This window comes from Syngnathus typhle, linkage group LG13 (genome assembly GCF_033458585.1).
Source record: "Syngnathus typhle isolate RoL2023-S1 ecotype Sweden linkage group LG13, RoL_Styp_1.0, whole genome shotgun sequence".
Classification (NCBI taxonomy): domain Eukaryota; kingdom Metazoa; phylum Chordata; class Actinopteri; order Syngnathiformes; family Syngnathidae; genus Syngnathus; species Syngnathus typhle.
This window is the reverse complement of record NC_083750.1, coordinates 8,514,155-8,532,945: the sequence shown is the minus strand read 5'-3', so window position 1 is coordinate 8,532,945 and position 18,791 is coordinate 8,514,155. Positions and strand designations below refer to the sequence as shown.

The 18,791-nt window shown below is 44.5% G+C and overlaps 3 protein-coding genes and 1 long non-coding RNA gene across 8 annotated transcripts; 2 read left to right on the top strand and 2 right to left on the bottom strand.

The window, feature by feature from the left end:
* Positions 1 to 239: 239 nt before the first annotated feature.
* txndc12 (thioredoxin domain containing 12 (endoplasmic reticulum)) lies at positions 240 to 2,454 on the bottom strand. The gene is made up of 7 exons (XM_061294878.1): positions 2,239 to 2,454; positions 1,461 to 1,521; positions 1,303 to 1,355; positions 1,165 to 1,238; positions 1,023 to 1,092; positions 872 to 955; positions 240 to 794 (listed from the first exon to the last, which is right to left on the bottom strand). The coding sequence occupies exons 1-7, from the start codon at positions 2,336 to 2,338 to the stop codon at positions 715 to 717; spliced, it is 522 nt and encodes a 173-aa protein (XP_061150862.1). The 5' UTR covers positions 2,339 to 2,454; the 3' UTR covers positions 240 to 714.
* A 406-nt stretch (positions 2,455 to 2,860) lies between these two features.
* On the top strand, positions 2,861 to 5,550 carry LOC133165317 (transcription factor BTF3 homolog 4). Its single transcript, XM_061294879.1, has 6 exons — positions 2,861 to 3,008; positions 3,385 to 3,446; positions 4,157 to 4,270; positions 4,479 to 4,680; positions 5,050 to 5,109; positions 5,203 to 5,550. The coding sequence occupies exons 2-6, from the start codon at positions 3,393 to 3,395 to the stop codon at positions 5,247 to 5,249; spliced, it is 477 nt and encodes a 158-aa protein (XP_061150863.1). The 5' UTR covers positions 2,861 to 3,008; positions 3,385 to 3,392; the 3' UTR covers positions 5,250 to 5,550.
* A 912-nt stretch (positions 5,551 to 6,462) lies between these two features.
* On the top strand, positions 6,463 to 18,006 carry zfyve9a (zinc finger, FYVE domain containing 9a). Of its 5 annotated transcripts, XM_061294843.1 has the most exons (20): positions 6,467 to 6,661; positions 9,610 to 9,707; positions 9,807 to 9,915; positions 10,750 to 11,861; positions 12,667 to 12,820; positions 13,072 to 13,254; positions 13,349 to 13,482; positions 13,614 to 13,743; positions 14,123 to 14,245; positions 14,394 to 14,549; positions 14,635 to 14,859; positions 14,933 to 15,015; positions 15,105 to 15,209; positions 15,590 to 15,740; positions 15,810 to 15,890; positions 16,071 to 16,233; positions 16,587 to 16,692; positions 16,801 to 16,977; positions 17,124 to 17,309; positions 17,955 to 18,006. In XM_061294843.1, the coding sequence occupies exons 3-19, from the start codon at positions 9,846 to 9,848 to the stop codon at positions 17,283 to 17,285; spliced, it is 3,315 nt and encodes a 1,104-aa protein (XP_061150827.1). In that variant the 5' UTR covers positions 6,467 to 6,661; positions 9,610 to 9,707; positions 9,807 to 9,845; the 3' UTR covers positions 17,286 to 17,309; positions 17,955 to 18,006. The 5 variants fall into 5 exon arrangements, with proteins under 5 accessions (XP_061150831.1, XP_061150827.1, XP_061150830.1 ...); XM_061294847.1 differs by having other exon boundaries at positions 6,463 to 6,661; positions 13,614 to 13,722; positions 17,124 to 18,006; XM_061294846.1 differs by having other exon boundaries at positions 6,468 to 6,661; positions 17,124 to 18,006.
* Positions 6,651 to 7,564, bottom strand: LOC133165323 (uncharacterized). Its single transcript, XR_009717561.1, has 2 exons — positions 7,424 to 7,564; positions 6,651 to 7,035 (listed from the first exon to the last, which is right to left on the bottom strand). It is a non-coding gene; the product is annotated as an uncharacterized LOC133165323 (long non-coding RNA).
* Positions 18,007 to 18,791: the final 785 nt, after the last annotated feature.

The window sequence follows — 18,791 nt, the reverse complement described above, 5'->3', positions numbered from 1 at the left end:
GGGAGTCAAAACAAAAGCTGTACTTTGTAGTGGGGGGGGGTTGATCAATAGATCACCCCCCTCAAAACCAGTTAATTTAATTTACATGAAAAACAGGCTTATTTAAATGTTTATCATTTAAAATGTATTTTTTTTCTGCCATCGCAACAAGAAGGGAATTACTGCTTTTGGACAATAAAAGTGTATTTTCAAAATTTCCATATATTTCTCTCACAAAGACAATTGGCGCACGCACAATGTTCACTACAACAAACCTTTATTTGTATGCGGAGTATAAAATAAGAGGCAAAAAATAACAGGAGAAATAAATGTGCAAAATAAATACACGTTAGTCTTTGGAACCATGAGGTGTGTTCAAAGTTAGTAGATATAAGTAGTCTTGGTATTTAAGGATTTTGCACGCGATTACTATAGTTTCCCAATATATACTTAACACTAACGCTAAAGATTAAATTCACAGCAACAAATGTGACTATGTGCCGACTTGACTATTTTTAAAAAAAAAAATTGAATTGGCGACCGATAAAAATTGACCGCCGACCGGTTTTAGAGCCTCAGTGCGGGGAACCCTGGAAAGTTTTGCATCAATTTGGCACTTGTACATCCATGATAGTACGGCATAAATATTTCTAAAAAGAAGTGTTGGTGACAATTTGAGCGTCGGTATGAGGTGACGTAGCCCTTGCAGCCCGGACGTGCGTCCCGCGCCCCCCCTCACAGCTCGTCTCCGGGGTGGGTGGCCTTAAAGGCGTCGCCAGTCAACTTCTCCTGTGCTTCCTTCATCCCGGACACCACTACCAACACAAAATCTTCTGTGAGATTCTTCTAATGTAAAACGTGTGCCTTGGAGCAAAGGATGAGAACTCATTACCTTGTTCTGCACTGCTGTAAAAATACTTGTAGTTGGGATTCCCGTTTGTGTTGGTGATTTCAGGGTGGACTTTGCCACTGGGATCTGCAAGAATATTGAATCTTTATTCATTGATCGATTGCAAATAAACATGCCAGGAACATTACAGTACCGAGGAAAAGGATGCGGGGGATGTAGCCTCCGTCGGGACTGAAGGCCTCATCCTTTGGCTCCTCCTCATCCTTTCCGGATCAAAAGACACCAGCGTGAAATCAATTCCCCCTCCTGTGGAATATTGATGATGGGTTCCTTACCTCCAGGTTGATCATCACAAAGTTATGGGCGAGTTCTGTAATTTCCTTGGACTCTGCAAATTTAGGCTTGAGTGCTGAAACAAGCCAACAGCAAAGTTAGCCTATTTTGCATGGGCGTATGTGTCATTGGATATTTACCTTTGCAGGCTCCGCACCACGTCTTGTGGATGATGACCATGAGGGGTAGACCACTGCAATGTTTCAAAGCACACTTAGAGCCATACTGTAATGTGGCTGTTTAGTCTATTATGATTAGTAAATTTTGCATGCAAAAAAAAAAAGCCAAGCCAACATGCCTGGCTGATGCCTCATTCTTGCCATCTTCAAGCGTCCTCCAGTGGATGTTGTCCCCAAATCCTGCAAACGTGAGCGTCACTTAAAGGCAGTTGCTTTTCGGTCAGAGCCCCACTACTAAGCCCAGATAGAATTTAAAAAAATAAAATAAAATAGAGGGGTAGGGGGCAAACCAGCAAGAGCGTCTGGTGCAAAAACTATGCCGATGAACGCATGAGTGACAAGCTGTGGCGACCCCTGGGGGACAAGATGAAAGTCATAACAACATGTAAAAAACAAAGAGTGCATCATGACATCACTCAGTTGTCTCAGGTAACTAAGACCATTTTCTTTTACTACAATCCGACACACGTCATAATAACAATGCAAATGTATTGTAAAGCAGTTACATGACAAATAAATGGTTTGCATGCGCTTGTGAATCCATTGATGCAAAAGTCAGGGAGAGATTGGATATGATGGGACCCTTTGGGAAATGTGTGACTGTAATTCTGGATAATTGGGAAATATTTAGACAGATCACCACATCACAGTGCTCGATCTCTGTCATGCGACAATAATTACCCGATTAATTAACGATTACACGGAAATGATTAGCATTAAATTTAGAAATCGCCTCCATTCATTTGAATGGTATCATTCAGTGGTAACGTGAAATTTCTGGAATGGAATTTGACAATGTGATTGTTAAAATTAGTCGAGAAATGGAACAAGAGTATGTTAAACGTTAAAGTGGTGGACAAGCTAGCAAAAAAGCTGAGCGTCAACTTCAACACTCACCTCTGCTGCTCGACGCCTCGACTACATGTGGAAAACATGACAAAGACAGCAAAACGTACAGAGCTGTTGACAAAATACTGTTGAATAAAAAAGTATGCATTTCGTTTTTTTTGTTAATTTTTTTTGTAAATAAACTGATCAATAAGCAAGCAAGCAACTGCAACAGCGGCGCACGTAAACCCGACCGGATGTCCAAACGGTTCAGTTTCACAATAACACCAGATTTCTGGATCCTCTCGCTGATTTCTTCCCATTTGATTGAATGCAATATGGAAATGATTCGAATCTATTAAATGTTGATTACACTGTGTTTTTATTGGATAGTACAAACACAACTAATGCATACAAAAAAATCATTACTTTTATTTTTTAAAGTTGTGGTCACGTGATTTTAACCCGACCGCGTGTTCCGGTGCGCTGCCTCGCCTAGTCAAGTTAAACAACAAAAGGCTGTCACTGCCCCATTAGTCCACACAAGTTAAGTTTTTACGACGAGAAGATTAAACAAAATGGGGTGAATTGCGCATGTTTACAATGTTATTCCAAACCAGAAAATGTATTAAACTAGACTGTTTCTTGTATGTTCATTTCCGTATATTCTTTCATTCTTCACACATTCTCACACACTTATTTCGAAAGTACAACAGGAAGTGTAGGGCAACTTCCTTATCGTTATTGAACCCCGTTGCTTTCTGCTAGCCTCACGTGTAGCAGTAGCAGCAGCGGCCGCGAAAGCAACAAAATACCAAGTGTTTCGTCTTTTTTCGAAGGTAAATCTGCCAGGTTACATATTATTTAATTCGGCCCCGTGTCGTTGTAAAGTTTAAGTGACCAAAATCGTGTCGTTAAGTGGCTATCCTAGTTAGCCTCGCGCTAGGCTATTATTAGCCCGCAGTAGCCTTCGAACAATGTGTACAACATGTAACACCTGCCGAATAATGTCGTCAATGTAAACGCACCGAAGAAAGTGTAAAGTTAAGTGAAATGTCATTGTTTTAAAATGGCCGGCGGTGACCCTTTTTTTGTTTTGTTTTTAGAGCGTCTTCCTCAACAACACGTTGTTTCATTAACGAGACGATGTCCATTTTGCGTACCACGGGAGTTGTATGTGTTTGTTTTTGTTTTAAACTGTGTTTTTCCTCCCAGAAAGCACAATGAATCAAGAGAAGCTCGCCAAACTCCAGGCACAAGTCCGGATAGGTGGAAAGGTATGCTCAATTGTCAATAATTTTGTGATAATATGTAGTTTAGGTTTGATGTAACGCCAAGTTGTCTTAGTCTGGTTGGCCATTTCGGTTTTCACAAAGCCTTGCAAAAATAGTGCCGTAAGGTGGGTTGGATGTTTGTTGGGCTTTCTAACATAAGTTTCATGGCCGTTTTATTCTCGATTCACTTGATAGGCGGTATGTGTGGCCTAAAGATGTAGATTTGTCTCCCCTGGTTGTGAACCTCCTGACATCAGCGTTCCCTTTATGGCTAGATGGGGAGAGGGAGAGAGAGTTACGGGCCTCCAGTTGTTGGCCTCATTTCAACCCCCTGACTGTTTGCTTTATGTCCAGATGAACGGATGATTTGAACACATTGAAATAGGACTTCCAATACATAAACGTTAACAAGGCTGTTAAAATTTGAGTTTTCTTGATCATTTGAATATAAGGAAAACATTTTGTGAGGTGAAATTTAAAACCAGATACAGTTAGTGAACACCCAGCTTTAGTGGTACAGGATAATTTTGAGGCAGCCAACAAATCAAGCCATTGCTGACTTTGAACTGAAGGGAGGACTTCAGTTCAAAGTCAGCAATGGCTTGATTTGTTGGCTGCCTCAAGATTATCCTGTACCACTATAGCTGGGTTGCTCAAATTCGTTTCGGTGATCAGTGTGTGTGTGGTTCGCTCAAGTTCTGTTTTTGCCTCAGGGAACAGCACGCAGGAAGAAAAAGGTGGTCCACAAAACGGCAACGGCTGACGACAAAAAGCTCCAAGGCTCTCTGAAGAAGCTCTCCGTCAACAACATCGCCGGCATCGAAGAGGTGAAGCCTCCAGAGCGTTTTATCTGTCATGCTACTCTATCAAAAAAACTATTTGTGAAAGGAGGCGTATCATAACAGGAAAAAAAGTCTCAATATCACATGGTATAGAACAATCAGAAGTATAATTTTTATTTGTTGGACAATTTCCTTTTTTTTTTTTACCCATGCATGTGCAACTTGTAATTGCTCAGTTTTGATTGTCCCGTAGGTGAACATGATCAAAGACGACGGCACGGTGATCCACTTCAACAACCCCAAGGTGCAGGCGTCGCTGTCAGCCAACACGTTCGCCATCACGGGCCACGCCGAGACCAAGCAGCTGACTGAGATGCTCCCGGGCATCCTCAGCCAGCTGGGCGCCGACAGCCTCAGCAGCCTGCGCAAGCTGGCTGAGCAGTTCCCGCGGCAAAGTGTGTAGAAACAAACGCGCGCACACACATAATGCCAGTAATCTTGTGTTGAATATGAATTGTAATTGACTTAAAACATGCCATAATACAATCATCCAGTTTCTTCTTAAATAGTGAAAATAGAAATAACACCGGTCAACATTTTATTTTTCCAACAAAATATTTATTGAGTTTTAACTTGCTAAAATGAAAAGACTACATTAAAAGAAATCAACAAATTTTGCCAAATTTCTAAAGAGAGTTGTAAATTAATTTGTAAAATGATTGTCATCCAGCCTTACTTTTGACCCTTGATGAGTCAGGCAAAAAGAGGAGCCACGATTTGAGGAAGTGCACTTGTAGATGTGTGATGTCTGGTTTGTGTTGCAGCGATGGACATGAAAGCCGTGAAGGAGGAAATAGCAGAGGAGGACGACGACGCCGTCCCAGGTAAACATCCTTCTCGGGAGACTCTTGAGCGTATCTTTTAATCGCTTCTGAGCAACGACACTTTTTTTTTTCCTGCTTTGTTTTGTCTGGCAGATCTCGTGGAGAACTTTGATGAAGCCTCAAAGAACGAAGCCAACTGATCCCTTTGCCGCCGCCAACCGTTTTCTTTTTTTAATCTGTCGTTCACTCGCTCAGAGGCTTTCCTCGTGCGTAGAGACGGTTGTTCAAGGTGCAGCGCATCCTCATCGTCATATAAAAAGATCTTTACATAACACCTTTTGATTGCGGACGCCCCAGTCAACACCTGAAGGACTCAAACGGCTTTAAATCAGCGCTGTCTACGTGGCTCATATTTAAGAGATGCTTTATGAAAGGTGACAATAAAGAATTCAGTTTACATGTAGTGGCTGGAAATGACTTAATAAAGTTTTTTTTGGGGAATGTTGCTGTTTTCTGCATTTTATTTCCCAAGTGGAAAGGATGCCTACATCAGTTTTGCTTCCTCCACCTCATTTTTTTCTATCTTTTCAACATTTTCAAGTATAGAAATAGTAGAATATAGTTTATAATAATGTATAATAAAACCACAAATCATTACAGATAACATTTTTAATCACAACTCGATATTTAACTAGTCAAAGTAAAATTGCCATAAACATAAATATACTGTATAAAATGAGGTTACATTATTGTTTGTAGTTAAAAAACTACTGTATGTTTAAAGGTTTATTTCTAATGTGATAATTTTCAGAGTGGGAGCAACTTGGCGACCAGTTTGATATATCAAACGATTAAATTTTAAGTTAATACATTATTATAATTCTGTGCAGACTGTTAACATTGTGCAAAAAATAATTTAAATATTAAATAAGGTAGGGGACAGATACATATGCAATACAATTTCTAAAAATGTCTGCAAGTGTTTACATTATGAAATTATCATTTCTGCAGAATTGCAAGGAAATTTAATGTCCCATCACTGGTGAGCTATTTTAAGAACAAGCCAAAAACGCAAAATTCTGTCATATTTGTTTTGCTAAAAACTTCCACTGGGAATGGCAATAAACGGCTGGAAAAAAAGCAATTGGCTACTGCTTGTGATGTCAAGTTCGCCGCCACGTCCATCTGGGAACTCAATTTTAGCTCGCAACTCAAGACCATCCCAAAAACTCGTGTGTTGAAAAATCGTGCATCTCGTAAGATGACGTACCACGTTAAGAAAATATATCATTGCTTCCCCGTTGTAGCTGTTTTATTTGGATCTAGAGACGCTCAATTAAATGTCACATTTTAAAAAATAATATATGGTGGAACTGCCGACTGTGGCGTGTTGAGGCTCGGCCCAGCTGGGTTCCCAGTGGACACACTAGCCTCATCCCCCTCTACCACCCCTCCCCGTAGCCGCTGCAGTCTGACGCCAAGAGGAGGAGGACACTATCGGAGCAAAAGTAGCCCGGGAAGGCCGATTAGTTATGACGGACAACGACGAGGGGTCGCCTCCTCCTTCTCTTCCTCCTCCTCCGTTGCGATGAGGATTCCCGTGGTGGCAGTGGTGAGTGAGTTCCCTCCATTTGTTCCCGAGGAATGTCTTTTTTTTTTTTTTTTTTACGCTACGTTGCTCCGACCTTGCCCCGCCATTGCAGCGGTGCCGACGGCCGCGGGAGTCCGAGCGGGTCGCGGCGGTGTTTTAGCTAGCTTATTAGCATTTACGCAACATACGACCAAGCCTCGGCAAAATATTCACCGAATATGTACATTTAAAATCTGGGGTAACATTAGTTGTGGGGATTTTAAATTACATAGTAGGAGTATTTTCTTCGGTTCGTTCTGGGTGACGTGCACCGACTCGGTGGCCGTCCGTCCGAGCGGCGGGTCGACGCGGTCACTCGGCGTTCTCAGCTCCGCTGAACGTTGCAGTCTCGGAGGCTAAAAATAGCGTTTAATTTTTTAATTTTTATTTATTTTTTATTTTTGGATGCAGCCATGCCTACTAACTCCGTGAGGCGATACTGTGTTTCAGCACAAAACAAACAGGAGCACTGGACAAGTTAAGTATTGGACGGACTTCCAAACGCAGTTAGCACCTTAAGCTAATTAATTCAACGAGTTAAGATTAAAAAAAAGAAAATCTCCAAAACTGGTTCTAACATGTCGGACGTAGTTTCTAAACCACACTGTTCTAGTGTCAGTCTATTAGTAGTATCACCTGTATCTAACCCTCAGGGTCTTTTTATGGGGTAATCCAAGTTAAGAAGAAGTCTGGTTTTACCTTTAAGCCCCTTTCACACAGCCTAGAAAAGCTGGCACTTCCTACCTTTTTCCGTATGGTCATTGACCATACAACTTCGGAAGCGGTATCAGGAGATTCTTCCACAAGGAGATTCCCAAAAATGAGCAGAATCGGAGTAATAAAAGAAAATCCAGCATGTATCCGCTTGTGCCTTTCCCACAGAACTCAGCAAAGAGACATTTGAAGGAACTGAACTGACTGTTTTCCTTTCTGTTTCATTGTCACATGGAAGTCGACACAGCAACATTCCAACTCCAGCGGTATGAAGAAGGGCTTTCCGTCACTACCAAATGTTTTTAGAATTGATTAATGGAATCATCAGATGACATTTCATTTTGCATTAAAGTGTATTGCAGAAGTATTTGGCGGAAACAATGACGTCATAGTGTGTCACTCAGTCGGGCGGCAGTGACTTGGTTAGAAAGTGATGTCACCCCATTCTCCGCGACAGGAAGCGCTCGCTGTAGTTTTGCCAAGATGTGCGAGGCTCCATTGGTCGGGACGAGGGGTGAAAAGCGGGTCCGCATTCCTGTAGGGCATAAATCAAAAACCGGAAGTGTTTCTCGAAAGTCATCCGAAGGAAGTTTTGTTGTCACGACTCGACAACATGCAGCGCTGTGCTTGTAAATAATTCAGCAGAAATTAAAAATAGAGCGCACTCGCCCAGAAAATAAAGCAGGAAGAAGCTATTTTGGAGCCGTCCACGTCAGCATATAGCAAGTCCTCTAATTTACCATGTGATTTCCTTCACTCCCATAATGATTTTAATTTTTGCACTTGTTAAAAAAAAAAAAACAAGTGCACTCATTTTTTGAATAATTTAGATGATAGGCTTCAGCAACTACCCCCAAAAATGTTCATTCCATCTATCAATTTTGCAAAAAAAATTTCTGTGAGTGAATTCTGCAATGTGGGCACAAAGGTGTGAAATTTAACACCTTAGACTTGCTTCCCTTGCCCCCAATGTCTTTAACTAGTTTATAGATCACACCAGACACTGGCAGAAAAGCCATCACATTGTTTGTAGACATTGTTGTGACAATATCCCAACTGCCACCTTGTGTGAAAGTCTTCATCGGTGAAGCAATTTTGCAGGATCTCTGCGTGAAAGAATCTCTTGTCAGTTTTGTTGCCAGGTAAGTAGTAATGCTGTCTGGAGGAATCGTGTCATGACATACGGTGGATGTATGCTTGTTGCGTTAGTCTTTTTTTGACAGCAAACTAGCTGAGAGTGAAGTCGTGTACTCCTATCTTGTCATTTTCAAGGGGTTGCTGCTACTCCAGATAAATGTCGACAGCATGTAATTTGATGTCATATGTGCGTTAACGTCTAAAAATAAAAGCAGGCATTATTCAGGACCTCTCCGTGTAAATTAAATCTTAATGTGTGTGCGGCCTATTTTGTAGCCTGTGTATATAGATATACGTTCGAGTGTGTATGTGCGGCATTTGTGTCAGAGTGCGTGTCTGTGTGCGCACATTTCCTTTTCCAGGATTATAATCACACTCGTTTGTGTGTGTGTGTGCTGATTGACAGTCAGTCGAGCGTGGATGTTTGTGCAGCAGTGTGCGTGATAAGTGTACGCGCTACATGGCATCTTTAACTGAGCGGAAAAATGAGCCAACTCTGCTCATTTTGCAAGCTAATCCCGCTCAAGATCATGTCGCATGTGCGATCGACCGAGCGGCACACACGCGAGTTAGCCACTCTTGGATGAAATGAACTGTTCTTGAAAGCTTGACCTTCCAGCATCGGACCAGAGTCTCCCATGAGATGAACAGATGTGAGATTAGATTAGATATAACTTTATTTATTCCACAGTGGGGAAATTCTCTTGTCACAGGAGTGCAAGCATACAAGAAACATGTAAAAATGGATAAATTGATAAAAAAAAAAAAATGCATTAAGGAATAACACAGTTCAGAAGTCAAATATTAGCTACACTTTCACAATCAAACAAGATTCAAAGTAATGCTTACTACAAGAAAATAGCTCTAAAAAAACACATAATAGACCAAAAATACAATACAATTGCCGAAAACACACACAGAAGGCCATGAAATATTTGACGAGTAATCCAAAAATATTTCGAAAAAAGGATATTGGGTATAAAAGAAAAAATATTGCAAAAAAAACATGACAGACTACAACATTATATATAATTAGTGTGAACAATGTATAAGATTTTTTTCTCCCCCCCCTTAACAAGGCGTGGACGCCTGCCATAGCGGCTCAAGTGTTCACTGAGAGGGGAAGCATGCTTGGATCCCAAACGGCCCGCGACTGCTGAGGAGGACCTCCGTGCAGGTCAGTCAACGCACTTGCGTATACACACACAAAATGATAATCAGGGGTGTGCAGGACGGTGGCAGATTTGTCACGGATGCCCATTGCTCGTTTCCGAAGGCTCAGGCTGGCTGCAGAGGAGGAGGAGCTTCCTGATCCATGGAGAATTATTTTCAAGCAGAGGCCTTCAACCTGGACAAGGTGTTAGACGAGTTTGAGCAGAACGAAGGTGAGGCCAGTCGATGAATTAATCGGCTCATGAATCAGGAGTTGAAAGCATTCAGATACATGCTCAGTGTGTGTTTGTTGGCACATCGTTTTTTGAGCAATTTATTCAATTCATGTTTGCCATTCAATGCATCTAATAACTTTATTACTACGTTCTCGGATGACAAGATGGAGGTTGGGCAATCAGGCCAAAGAACTAATTAAGAAATTCCCTCGAGCTTAGACACACTTTCGCATCAAGGAGTGACATCCATGTTTAATTCTAGCAATTGTGACAGGAAAGCTGCTGATTCACACGTTCACAATATTTGGAATACGCCTGTGCTTCTGTGTGTGTGTGTGTGTGTGTGTGTGTGTGTGTGTTGCCGCAGCAACAACAAAAGCAGCCAAGCTCACATTCCAGTCTGGGGAGGAGAGCAGCAGTTACGCTGACATGACCGAGCGTTGCCTCGAATAAACACTAAATGAATTTAGGAAGCATTTCGAGCGTCAGCGCGATCCCTTTACTTAAGTGCTGCTGTTTTGGTCAGTGACAGGGTTACCTATCTAATGTCTGCGTTGAAGGATGGTGTTAAAGAAATGAGGTAACACGAGCTTCTTTTGTTACTTTTTAAACTTGTCTTGAAATGTAAACTTCAATAATGGTGCAGAATAAACAAAAGTAAGCCATGCAAAATGACGGGAAAAGCCTTTATTGCTGTTGTACCATCGCTGTTGTTCTTAATAACAAGAAATATGTTCTGTTGTACGCTATTAAAAATTGTGTATGAAAATGTACTAAATATGATAAACTGGGTTCCCAAACACTAAACATGTCATTCTCCTCTTGTGCCAGATGAGACCGACTCTCCTCTTCTCTCGGACGCCAAGTGGACTCAGATTCTGGCCCCACCTGCCCACCTGCTCTCGCTAAACCCCGCCCTGGCCCACGCTGACTTCAGCCCCCTGGAGAGTCCGCAGCCGCTCAAGACCTTCCCGGATCGCAAAAGACCAACGGGCGGCGAGCCGGCCGATGTCCACAGCCCGCCCCTGCCGCAGCCCAACATCGGCAAATTGGTGGGGACGGACAGCCGATCGCCGCCGCCCGTCACGGCCTGCGAGGAGCAGCGAGGGGACGCCTCCGCCGCGTCCCGCTTCACCTTCGAGGTGGGACTAGAGCAAGAAGGGGCTCCCGCCGAGAAAGTTCATCCGCACGTGGAGCCCACGACATTGAACGGAGAAGGCTGTTCGGCGGACTTTGAACAAGAAAGACACAGTGGCGAGCTGGTAGAAAGTCTTCTGAATGGTGGGGTGGGTTGTTGCTCCGTGTCTCGACTTGAGTCTGAGCAGCTCCTTCCCAACGGCTTGCAACCCGAGGACGGGAGCCGCCTAAACGTACTGGACGATGAAGCGGGGGAGAGATTCTCTCCCTCGCCCGTGCCCTCCAAGGAAGACTCTGTGACAGAGGAGAAAGAGATGGAGGAGAGCAAGCAGGAGAGCGCTGACGTGGCGGCGTCAGGCGGTATTCGAACGAAACTGAACAACAGCCGTCTGCAGCCGGTCAGCGTCCCCTATGGCGGGGCGCGACCCAAGCAGCCCGTCAGCCTCAAACTCCAAATCCCGCAGCCTCTGGCGGGTCAGGTGCAGAATCAGCTCAGTAGCAAGAACAAGAACCTGGACGGCCGCAGGGCGCCGCCGCCCGAAACGACGCACGGCAGGACCGAGGCGCCTTTGGCGGTGAACGGCGTCGAGGTCCTCCCGAATCCCCCTCTCGCGTTGTGCTCGGAGAGTCCGGACAACGATCTTCAGGCAGGACAGCAACACGGTTCCATCGGCGGGAAGTCCCCAAGCTCGCTGGGTGAGGTGGCTCCCGTGTGGGTGCCCGACGCACAGGCCCCCGCCTGCATGAGGTGCGACGCCAAGTTCACGTTCACCAAGAGGAGGCACCACTGCAGGGCCTGTGGCAAGGTAAGAAGGGAAGGGGGATCAGAACACGCCAAAGTCCGTTTCTAAACAAAGCGAATGCAGTCATGAATAGAGAGTTTGGAAGACTTGAAATACAAAGCAGTCGAGAGGTTAAATGTTTTCAGACAGGTGCTTTTGTTTTATTTGCAGCTTGGTATCATCAGACACCGTGCGCTGTCATCCAACACTGCAAATGAAAGTAGAAATAACCACAATATCAGTTCAAAGATGGAACAAAATCTAGTGAAGCATTCAAGAAAATGACCTTGTTCCCATTGCCAAGGGAACCAACTCAAAGCCTCAGCGTTATTTCTTCTTTCTGTAACTTTGGTCTGAGATTGAGGATTTATGTCAGCCTCCTTAGTGTCTTGACCCTCCTCTATAAAAAGTGTCCGAGAGAAATTATGTCTCCCCGAGACCTCTTAGTGTGTCCTCGGAATCACTGCAAAATAAAAAGCCAACTAAAAAGTAGTTGCTGATTTGTTTTCCAAGGCTTTGGCGGTGTATATTTGCTGAAAACTTCAGTTGAAGTATCCATTTTTAATCAAATGAATGATTTAAATCAAATTATTAAATGTTTGTCTACACACGCACATGTGCAGCAGTGTGTCTGCACAGCACTGTTGGCACGGATATGTGGTTGCTGACACCGCACTTGGAGAAACAAAAAATTCTATCTGCTCTGCAATTTCCCACAGCAGTAAACAAACACTCTCTATGCCAGTGACCCACAATAGTTTGACACATCCACTTCGGTGACCTTGCAAACCTCTTGAAACTACAACTTGTGCTTTCTCTGCCATGGCAGGTGTTCTGTGCCACGTGCTGCGGCCTGAGATGCAAATTGGGATACATGGACGGGAAGGAGGCTCGCGTCTGCGTCACCTGTCATTCGGGTCTAACCAGCGGTGAGCGCGGAACATCGTTTGAAGCCGTTCCCAACGGGCTTAATTTGTCCACATGTGAGGCAAACTCATAATAACATATTTGATCGTAATCACTGCTCACCTTATGTTCTGGTATCACATCAAAAGCTACTCTTACTCTTAATAATACGAGCCGAACCCGACCCGTCTATGTTGGAAAGCCTGTGTGAATGCGCTAATCGTCTTAAAAGCAGGATTTAACGACATGTGTGACTCTGAATGGTGAATGAGGTTCATTGTTGTCCACTGCAGTAATAACTCATGATGGCTGTACCCTCAACCCTCAGCTCCGACGCTGTCGGATTCTCAGGTCACGGTCGGCAACAATCAGAGTCCCAACCCCAACAACCCGGCCGAATACTGCTCCACCATCCCCCCCCTGCAACAGGCCCAGGCCTCGGGCGTTCTCGGCTCGCCGCCGCCTACCGTCATGGTGCCGGTGGGTCTCCTCAAGCCGCCTGGCAACGAGGGTAAGGCCTTCGATTCGAACGCCAGAACATTCACAGCGCACCGAACGGTCAAATGTGGGCGCCAACGCAAAAAATGATTGTTGATCTTGTTCAGGATCTCTTACACGGGAGCAGAGAAGGGTGTGGTTTGCGGACGGCGTCCTACCAAATGGCGACGAGGCAGAGTCCCCGAAAGCTCCTGTGCTCTCAACGAATGCAAACAAAACCTCGGGATCGGATGGTGTCGAGGTAAAAAAAAAAAAGTTGTGTCTATCACTGGTGTCAAGTAAAAACCTCCTACAGCCATTTCAAAGATTATTCTTCGCAGTGTGTTCACGCCTTATAGCCCCCCCCCCTCTCTCTCTTTGTGTCTCGTCAAGGCGGTGCCCGCCCCTATGGGTCCGCTGGGCAGTCCGCTGGGCAGTGCCCTCAGCTTGATCCCCGAGGACGGACTCCCTCCCATCCTCATCTCCACTGGAGTCAAAGGAGGTACGGGAGGCCACATCACAGGTGCTTGCCCTCATCCTCACCGTCCCACCGCCACCTGCTGCCTCCTCAATGATGCATGTGTCCTCTATGTGCTTTTATGTTGCCATGCAGTTAGCACGGTCGTGTTCCTCACTGGATGGACAAAAGTATTTGGACAGAGTTCTTTTAGACAGCTTGTGAAAGTTGCCATTTTTCCACTGTTATGAATCAAAATGGGGTACACAAAGACCTTTGGAGGTCACATTATGGCTGTCAAAATTGTGACATCAGAGATTTAACATCCCACCGCTCCAATAAGTGGAGTATGTCCTGATGCTTTTACCCACCTGAACTCTCACACTTTCTACTGAGTCCTGGCCACCATTTTTGATCCGACGTTACACTCTCACCCCGCATTCAGACTATGCAGTGGAGGAGCGTCCGTCGGCGATGGTCCTCATGCAGCAGCTGGAGGAGGGAGGCCCTGACCCGCTGGTCTTTGTTCTCAATGCTAACCTGCTCGCCATGGTCAAGCTTGTCAACTGTGAGTCGGCGCTTTGCATCATAAGTCATTCCGGAAGTGGAGGACAATTTAGTCACTGACATTTTTGAAAAACAGGACATTACAAACAGGTAACACTACACACCACGACGTAAACAAGCCACTGAGATCCTTCTTCCTCTTTGGTCAGATGTCAACAGGAAGTGCTGGTACATGACAACAAAGGGTATGCATGCCGTAGGCCAGGCCGAGGTGGTGGTTCTGCTCCAGTGTCTACCTGACGAGAAGACCATCCCAAAGGACATCTTCAAACACTTTGTGCAGCTCTACCAGGAGGCCCTCAGCGGTAAGACATCAGCACTGAGAAGGCTGAAAAAAGAGATTTTGTGTTTTCTTCCATGGTTATCTATAATCCGAAATTCTTCCTCCAGGCAACGTGCTGGGCCACCTGAGCCACTCCTTCTTCACGCAGAGCTTCCTGGGCAGCAGGGAGCACGGCGGCTTCCTCTACGTAAACCCCACCTTCCAGTCCCTGCAGGACCTACTGCTGCCCAACCCGCCTTTCCTCTTCGGCATACTCATCCAGAAATGGGAAACACCCTGGGCCAAGGTCTTCCCCATCCGCCTCATGCTGCGGTTGGGCGCCGAGTACCGATGTGAGGGCAATTTGACACATTACTAATGCCAATTTAGTAGGTCTGTGTACGACAACGGTTGAATTTGTTGCAGTTTACCCGTGCCCGCTGTTCAGCGTGCGCTTCCGGAAGCCGCTCTTTGGCGAGACTGGTCACACCATCATGAATCTGCTGGCTGTAAGACTTCATGTTCACTAATTGACGACGCCGTGCCAGACTGCTGCGATACAATTTGTGTCCTCACGTCGTGCCAATGTGTCCCACAGGACTTTCGCAACTACCAGTACTCGCTGCCGATGGTCAAAGGCTTGGTGGTGGACATGGCGGTGAAGAAGACAAGCATCAAGATCCCCAGCAACCGCTACAACGAGGTCAGCCTGACTCAATGCAATGAAGAGCCAAAAAGTCATGTTAACATCTGAACACTTCTGCCATGCTTGCTTTATTCATAAAATATTTCAGGATTTTTTTGAAGAAATAATTGATAGCACTATTTTTTTTATTTCATATTTTTTATACCATGGTATGAATGGTTCAGTTTGCATTCTGCAGATTTTCCATTGCTGGCGGCTTTGAATCACATGACACAGCCTCTTTTCACCCCATAAACCGTCCACATTTTAGTCTGCCTCGCAAGAATTCAGCTAATCTGACGGGATTTAAAAACGAGCGAGCTGTGATCTGTCCCCTCGACGCCTTTTGATGGTTTTACTGTAGTTATTAATCGGAGTGCGTGTGCGTGTCTTTGCAGCTGATGAAGGCCATGAACAAGTCCAACGAGCACGTGCTGGCAATGGGCGCGTGCTTCAACGAGCGTGCCGACTCGCACTTGGTGTGCGTGCAGAACGACGACGGCAACTACCAGACGCAGGCCATCAGCATCCATCATCAGCCGCGAAAAGGTCCCCGAAACACAAACACCGCCTCATCCCGACTTTTACGCTCACTTCTCACGTCTGCTTGCTTTTCAGTGACGGGCGCATGTTTCTTCGTGTTCAGCGGAGCCCTGAAGGCTTCGTCGGGCTTCTTGGCCAAAACTAGCATTGTAGAAGGTAAATTATCGTGTTGTTTGTGACCAATGAGACACGAGACTTAACTTTACAATGGATAGAGTGTATACGTGCTACACAGCATGATCACTTTCTTACACGACAGAAGTTGGATTGCTAATTTATTTCCTATACCCAAAGTCGTTTGTTCATGACATGCCTTACTTGCGTCTCCTTTCTCAGATGGTGTATTGATCCAAATCACGGCAGAGACAATGGACGCTCTACGGCAAGCACTGAAGGATATGAAGGACTTCACCATCACATGCGGTAAAGCAGAGCAAGAGGACAACCAGGACTTAGTGCATGTCCAGTGGACAGATGACGACCATGACTTCAATAAGGGGTGAGACCACCGTGGGTCTTTTCAAAGACAACAGAGTAGCACACAGAAGGGCCTGATTTTTTTTTCTCTTTGTCTCCCATGAATGAGCAAACTTTATTTTTTTTTCTTCCAATTTTCATTCCTTCATTCAAAAACAGCATATTGTTCCTCGATTGACAATGCAGAAAATGCACACATTCATTTATGATTCGGTTATTGGTTTGTTTCTTAACATGCTAGAAAACAGGCCTAATGTTGATCTTTTTTTTTTTCTCTTTTAAGAATCAATTAGTTGTCAGTTAATCGGTGTACTTTATACCCGCATATAATGAATAACCTAATAACCCCAAATCAACAACACTACTACATTTCAGTGTTATCAGTCCTATCGACGGCAAGTCGATGGAGTCCATAGCCAGCGTGAAGATTTTCCACGGCTCCGAGTTCAAGGCCAACGGCAAAGTGATCCGCTGGACAGAGGTACAGAAAAGGATAGATGACAGAAGGCATTCTATGAAAATGCGTATCTCTATTTTTTTCTTCGTCTTTTGTCTGATAAAAACACAAAACCTCACTCCTCTACGCTAGGTGTTTTTCCTCCAGAGCGACGATCAGCCCAACGGCCTGAGCGACCCGGCCGACCACAGCCGCCTGACAGAAAACGTGGCGCGAGCCTTCTGCATGGCGCTGTGCCCGCACCTCAAGCTGCTCAAGGAGGACGGCATGGCCAAGCTGGGCCTGCGCGTCACGCTCGACTCAGACCAGGTAGTACATCCATCCATGCATCCCTCTCTTTTCGATAGTCTTTCTCCTCCTTAGGGTGGCATGGTGAACTGGAGCTGATTGCTTGTGATTTCGATAAAGGAGAAATGCACGTTTTAAAAGCCATTGTAACCCGATCCATTTCCCAGGTGGGTTACCTGGCAGGGAGCAACGGGCAGCCTCTTCCTCCTACGTACCTGAGCGACCTGGATAGCGCGCTAATTCCCGTCATCCACGGCGGGGCCTGCCTGCTCAGCGAGGGCCCTGTGGTCATGGAGCTGGTTTTCTACATCCTGGAGATCATCTCCTAAAAACTCAAGGTGGCTTTTCCAAATGTGAGTTGAGTCCGATTTGACTGTCAGGTGGCGTCATGTAGCTCCAAAGACTTATGGCGAAGCACTTCGACCTTGCTGACTACAGCAGATGCACCAGATGCCCTTTTTTATTTTATCCCCCCCCCCCCCCCCCCCCCTTGCACCCGGTGCTCAGTGCCTGCTTTTTTGGGTTGATTTCATCGCAAAAGCTTTACCACTCAATCACCACATGCATTGACTCTATGTACATTTTGTATGTGTGTTGGCAGAAGAAGCAGTTTGTAGCCTCCAGAGATTACACACGCACACACATACATACACAAACACACACAAAACAATCACAACAATGCTGATGATTAGTACTTTCCAATGCTTTATTACTCATCAGCCGTTTGGAGGGAAAAAGCGAGACAAACACTGTTTCGATGTCTTAATCACAAAGATGTAAAAAATATATACATATATCTATATATATATATAAAAAAAATGAAATAAAATGCAGAAACAGTGCACTGGATTCTAAGCCATCTCTGGGAGTGTTTGTGAAGCTGTAAGACGAAGCTTGAATGTGTTGTATAGTTTATGGAAAGTTCGTCTGCCCTGCGACATGGACCTGGCTGAAACGCTGTGAGAATGTATCCCTTACCTTTTTATGTTTCTGTACAGCTTCCATCTTGAGAAGGACTTTATTAAAGCCAAATTGCCGTCAGAATCTCCACTCGCCAAGACAATCAGGTGCTTACTCATGTCTGCTGTGTCGATCCAACTCAGTATGTCCACTCCAATCATCACGGATTAGCATGTAGCGTCATGAAGGGGAAATAAAAGGTCAGCTTTGCATTTGCATATTGTTCAAAAATATTTTTGTATGATCTAAAATATCCATTCCAAAAAGGTCCAGAGCCCTGTATATCTCCTCTACCTTTCACAATATGAAAATATTAATATTATATTCTTCAAAAACGAGTAGTTTGTCAAATAAATGTAAAACTATTTAAAAATGTAATATTTCTTTTTTAGCATCCTTTTGGGATAGAAATGTTTTATGTTGGAAAAATCACTTATTTTATGGGACGTGGAAGGAAAGACTACAAAATCAGTCAGTGGATGGATAGATAACTGTTAGACCAGAAGCATATGGATGGTAGTTCTGTTAATTTGCACTGGTCAGGGGATTTGTTTTCACTCCAAATCCATTCATGCATTAATTAAACCTGAATTGTATACTTACATATTTGCGTGCCACATGTTTTCATGTCTTATAATTTAACATTCAATTTGTTGTTAGCACTATGGAAATAAGACTGGTCAGCAATTTATTTACATTTTTTTTTTAATTGAAGATGCACGTAGTTGACTAATCCATTGGATTTTTATTTATTTTTTTGCCCACAAACTAAGCCATCTCTGATTAAATTTGCTATTGCAGGATGATTTGTGTATATAGAAGTTTCCTTCCTCATTCTGATTCCTTGCACATGCGAGTATGCTGGGCTCCCTGGG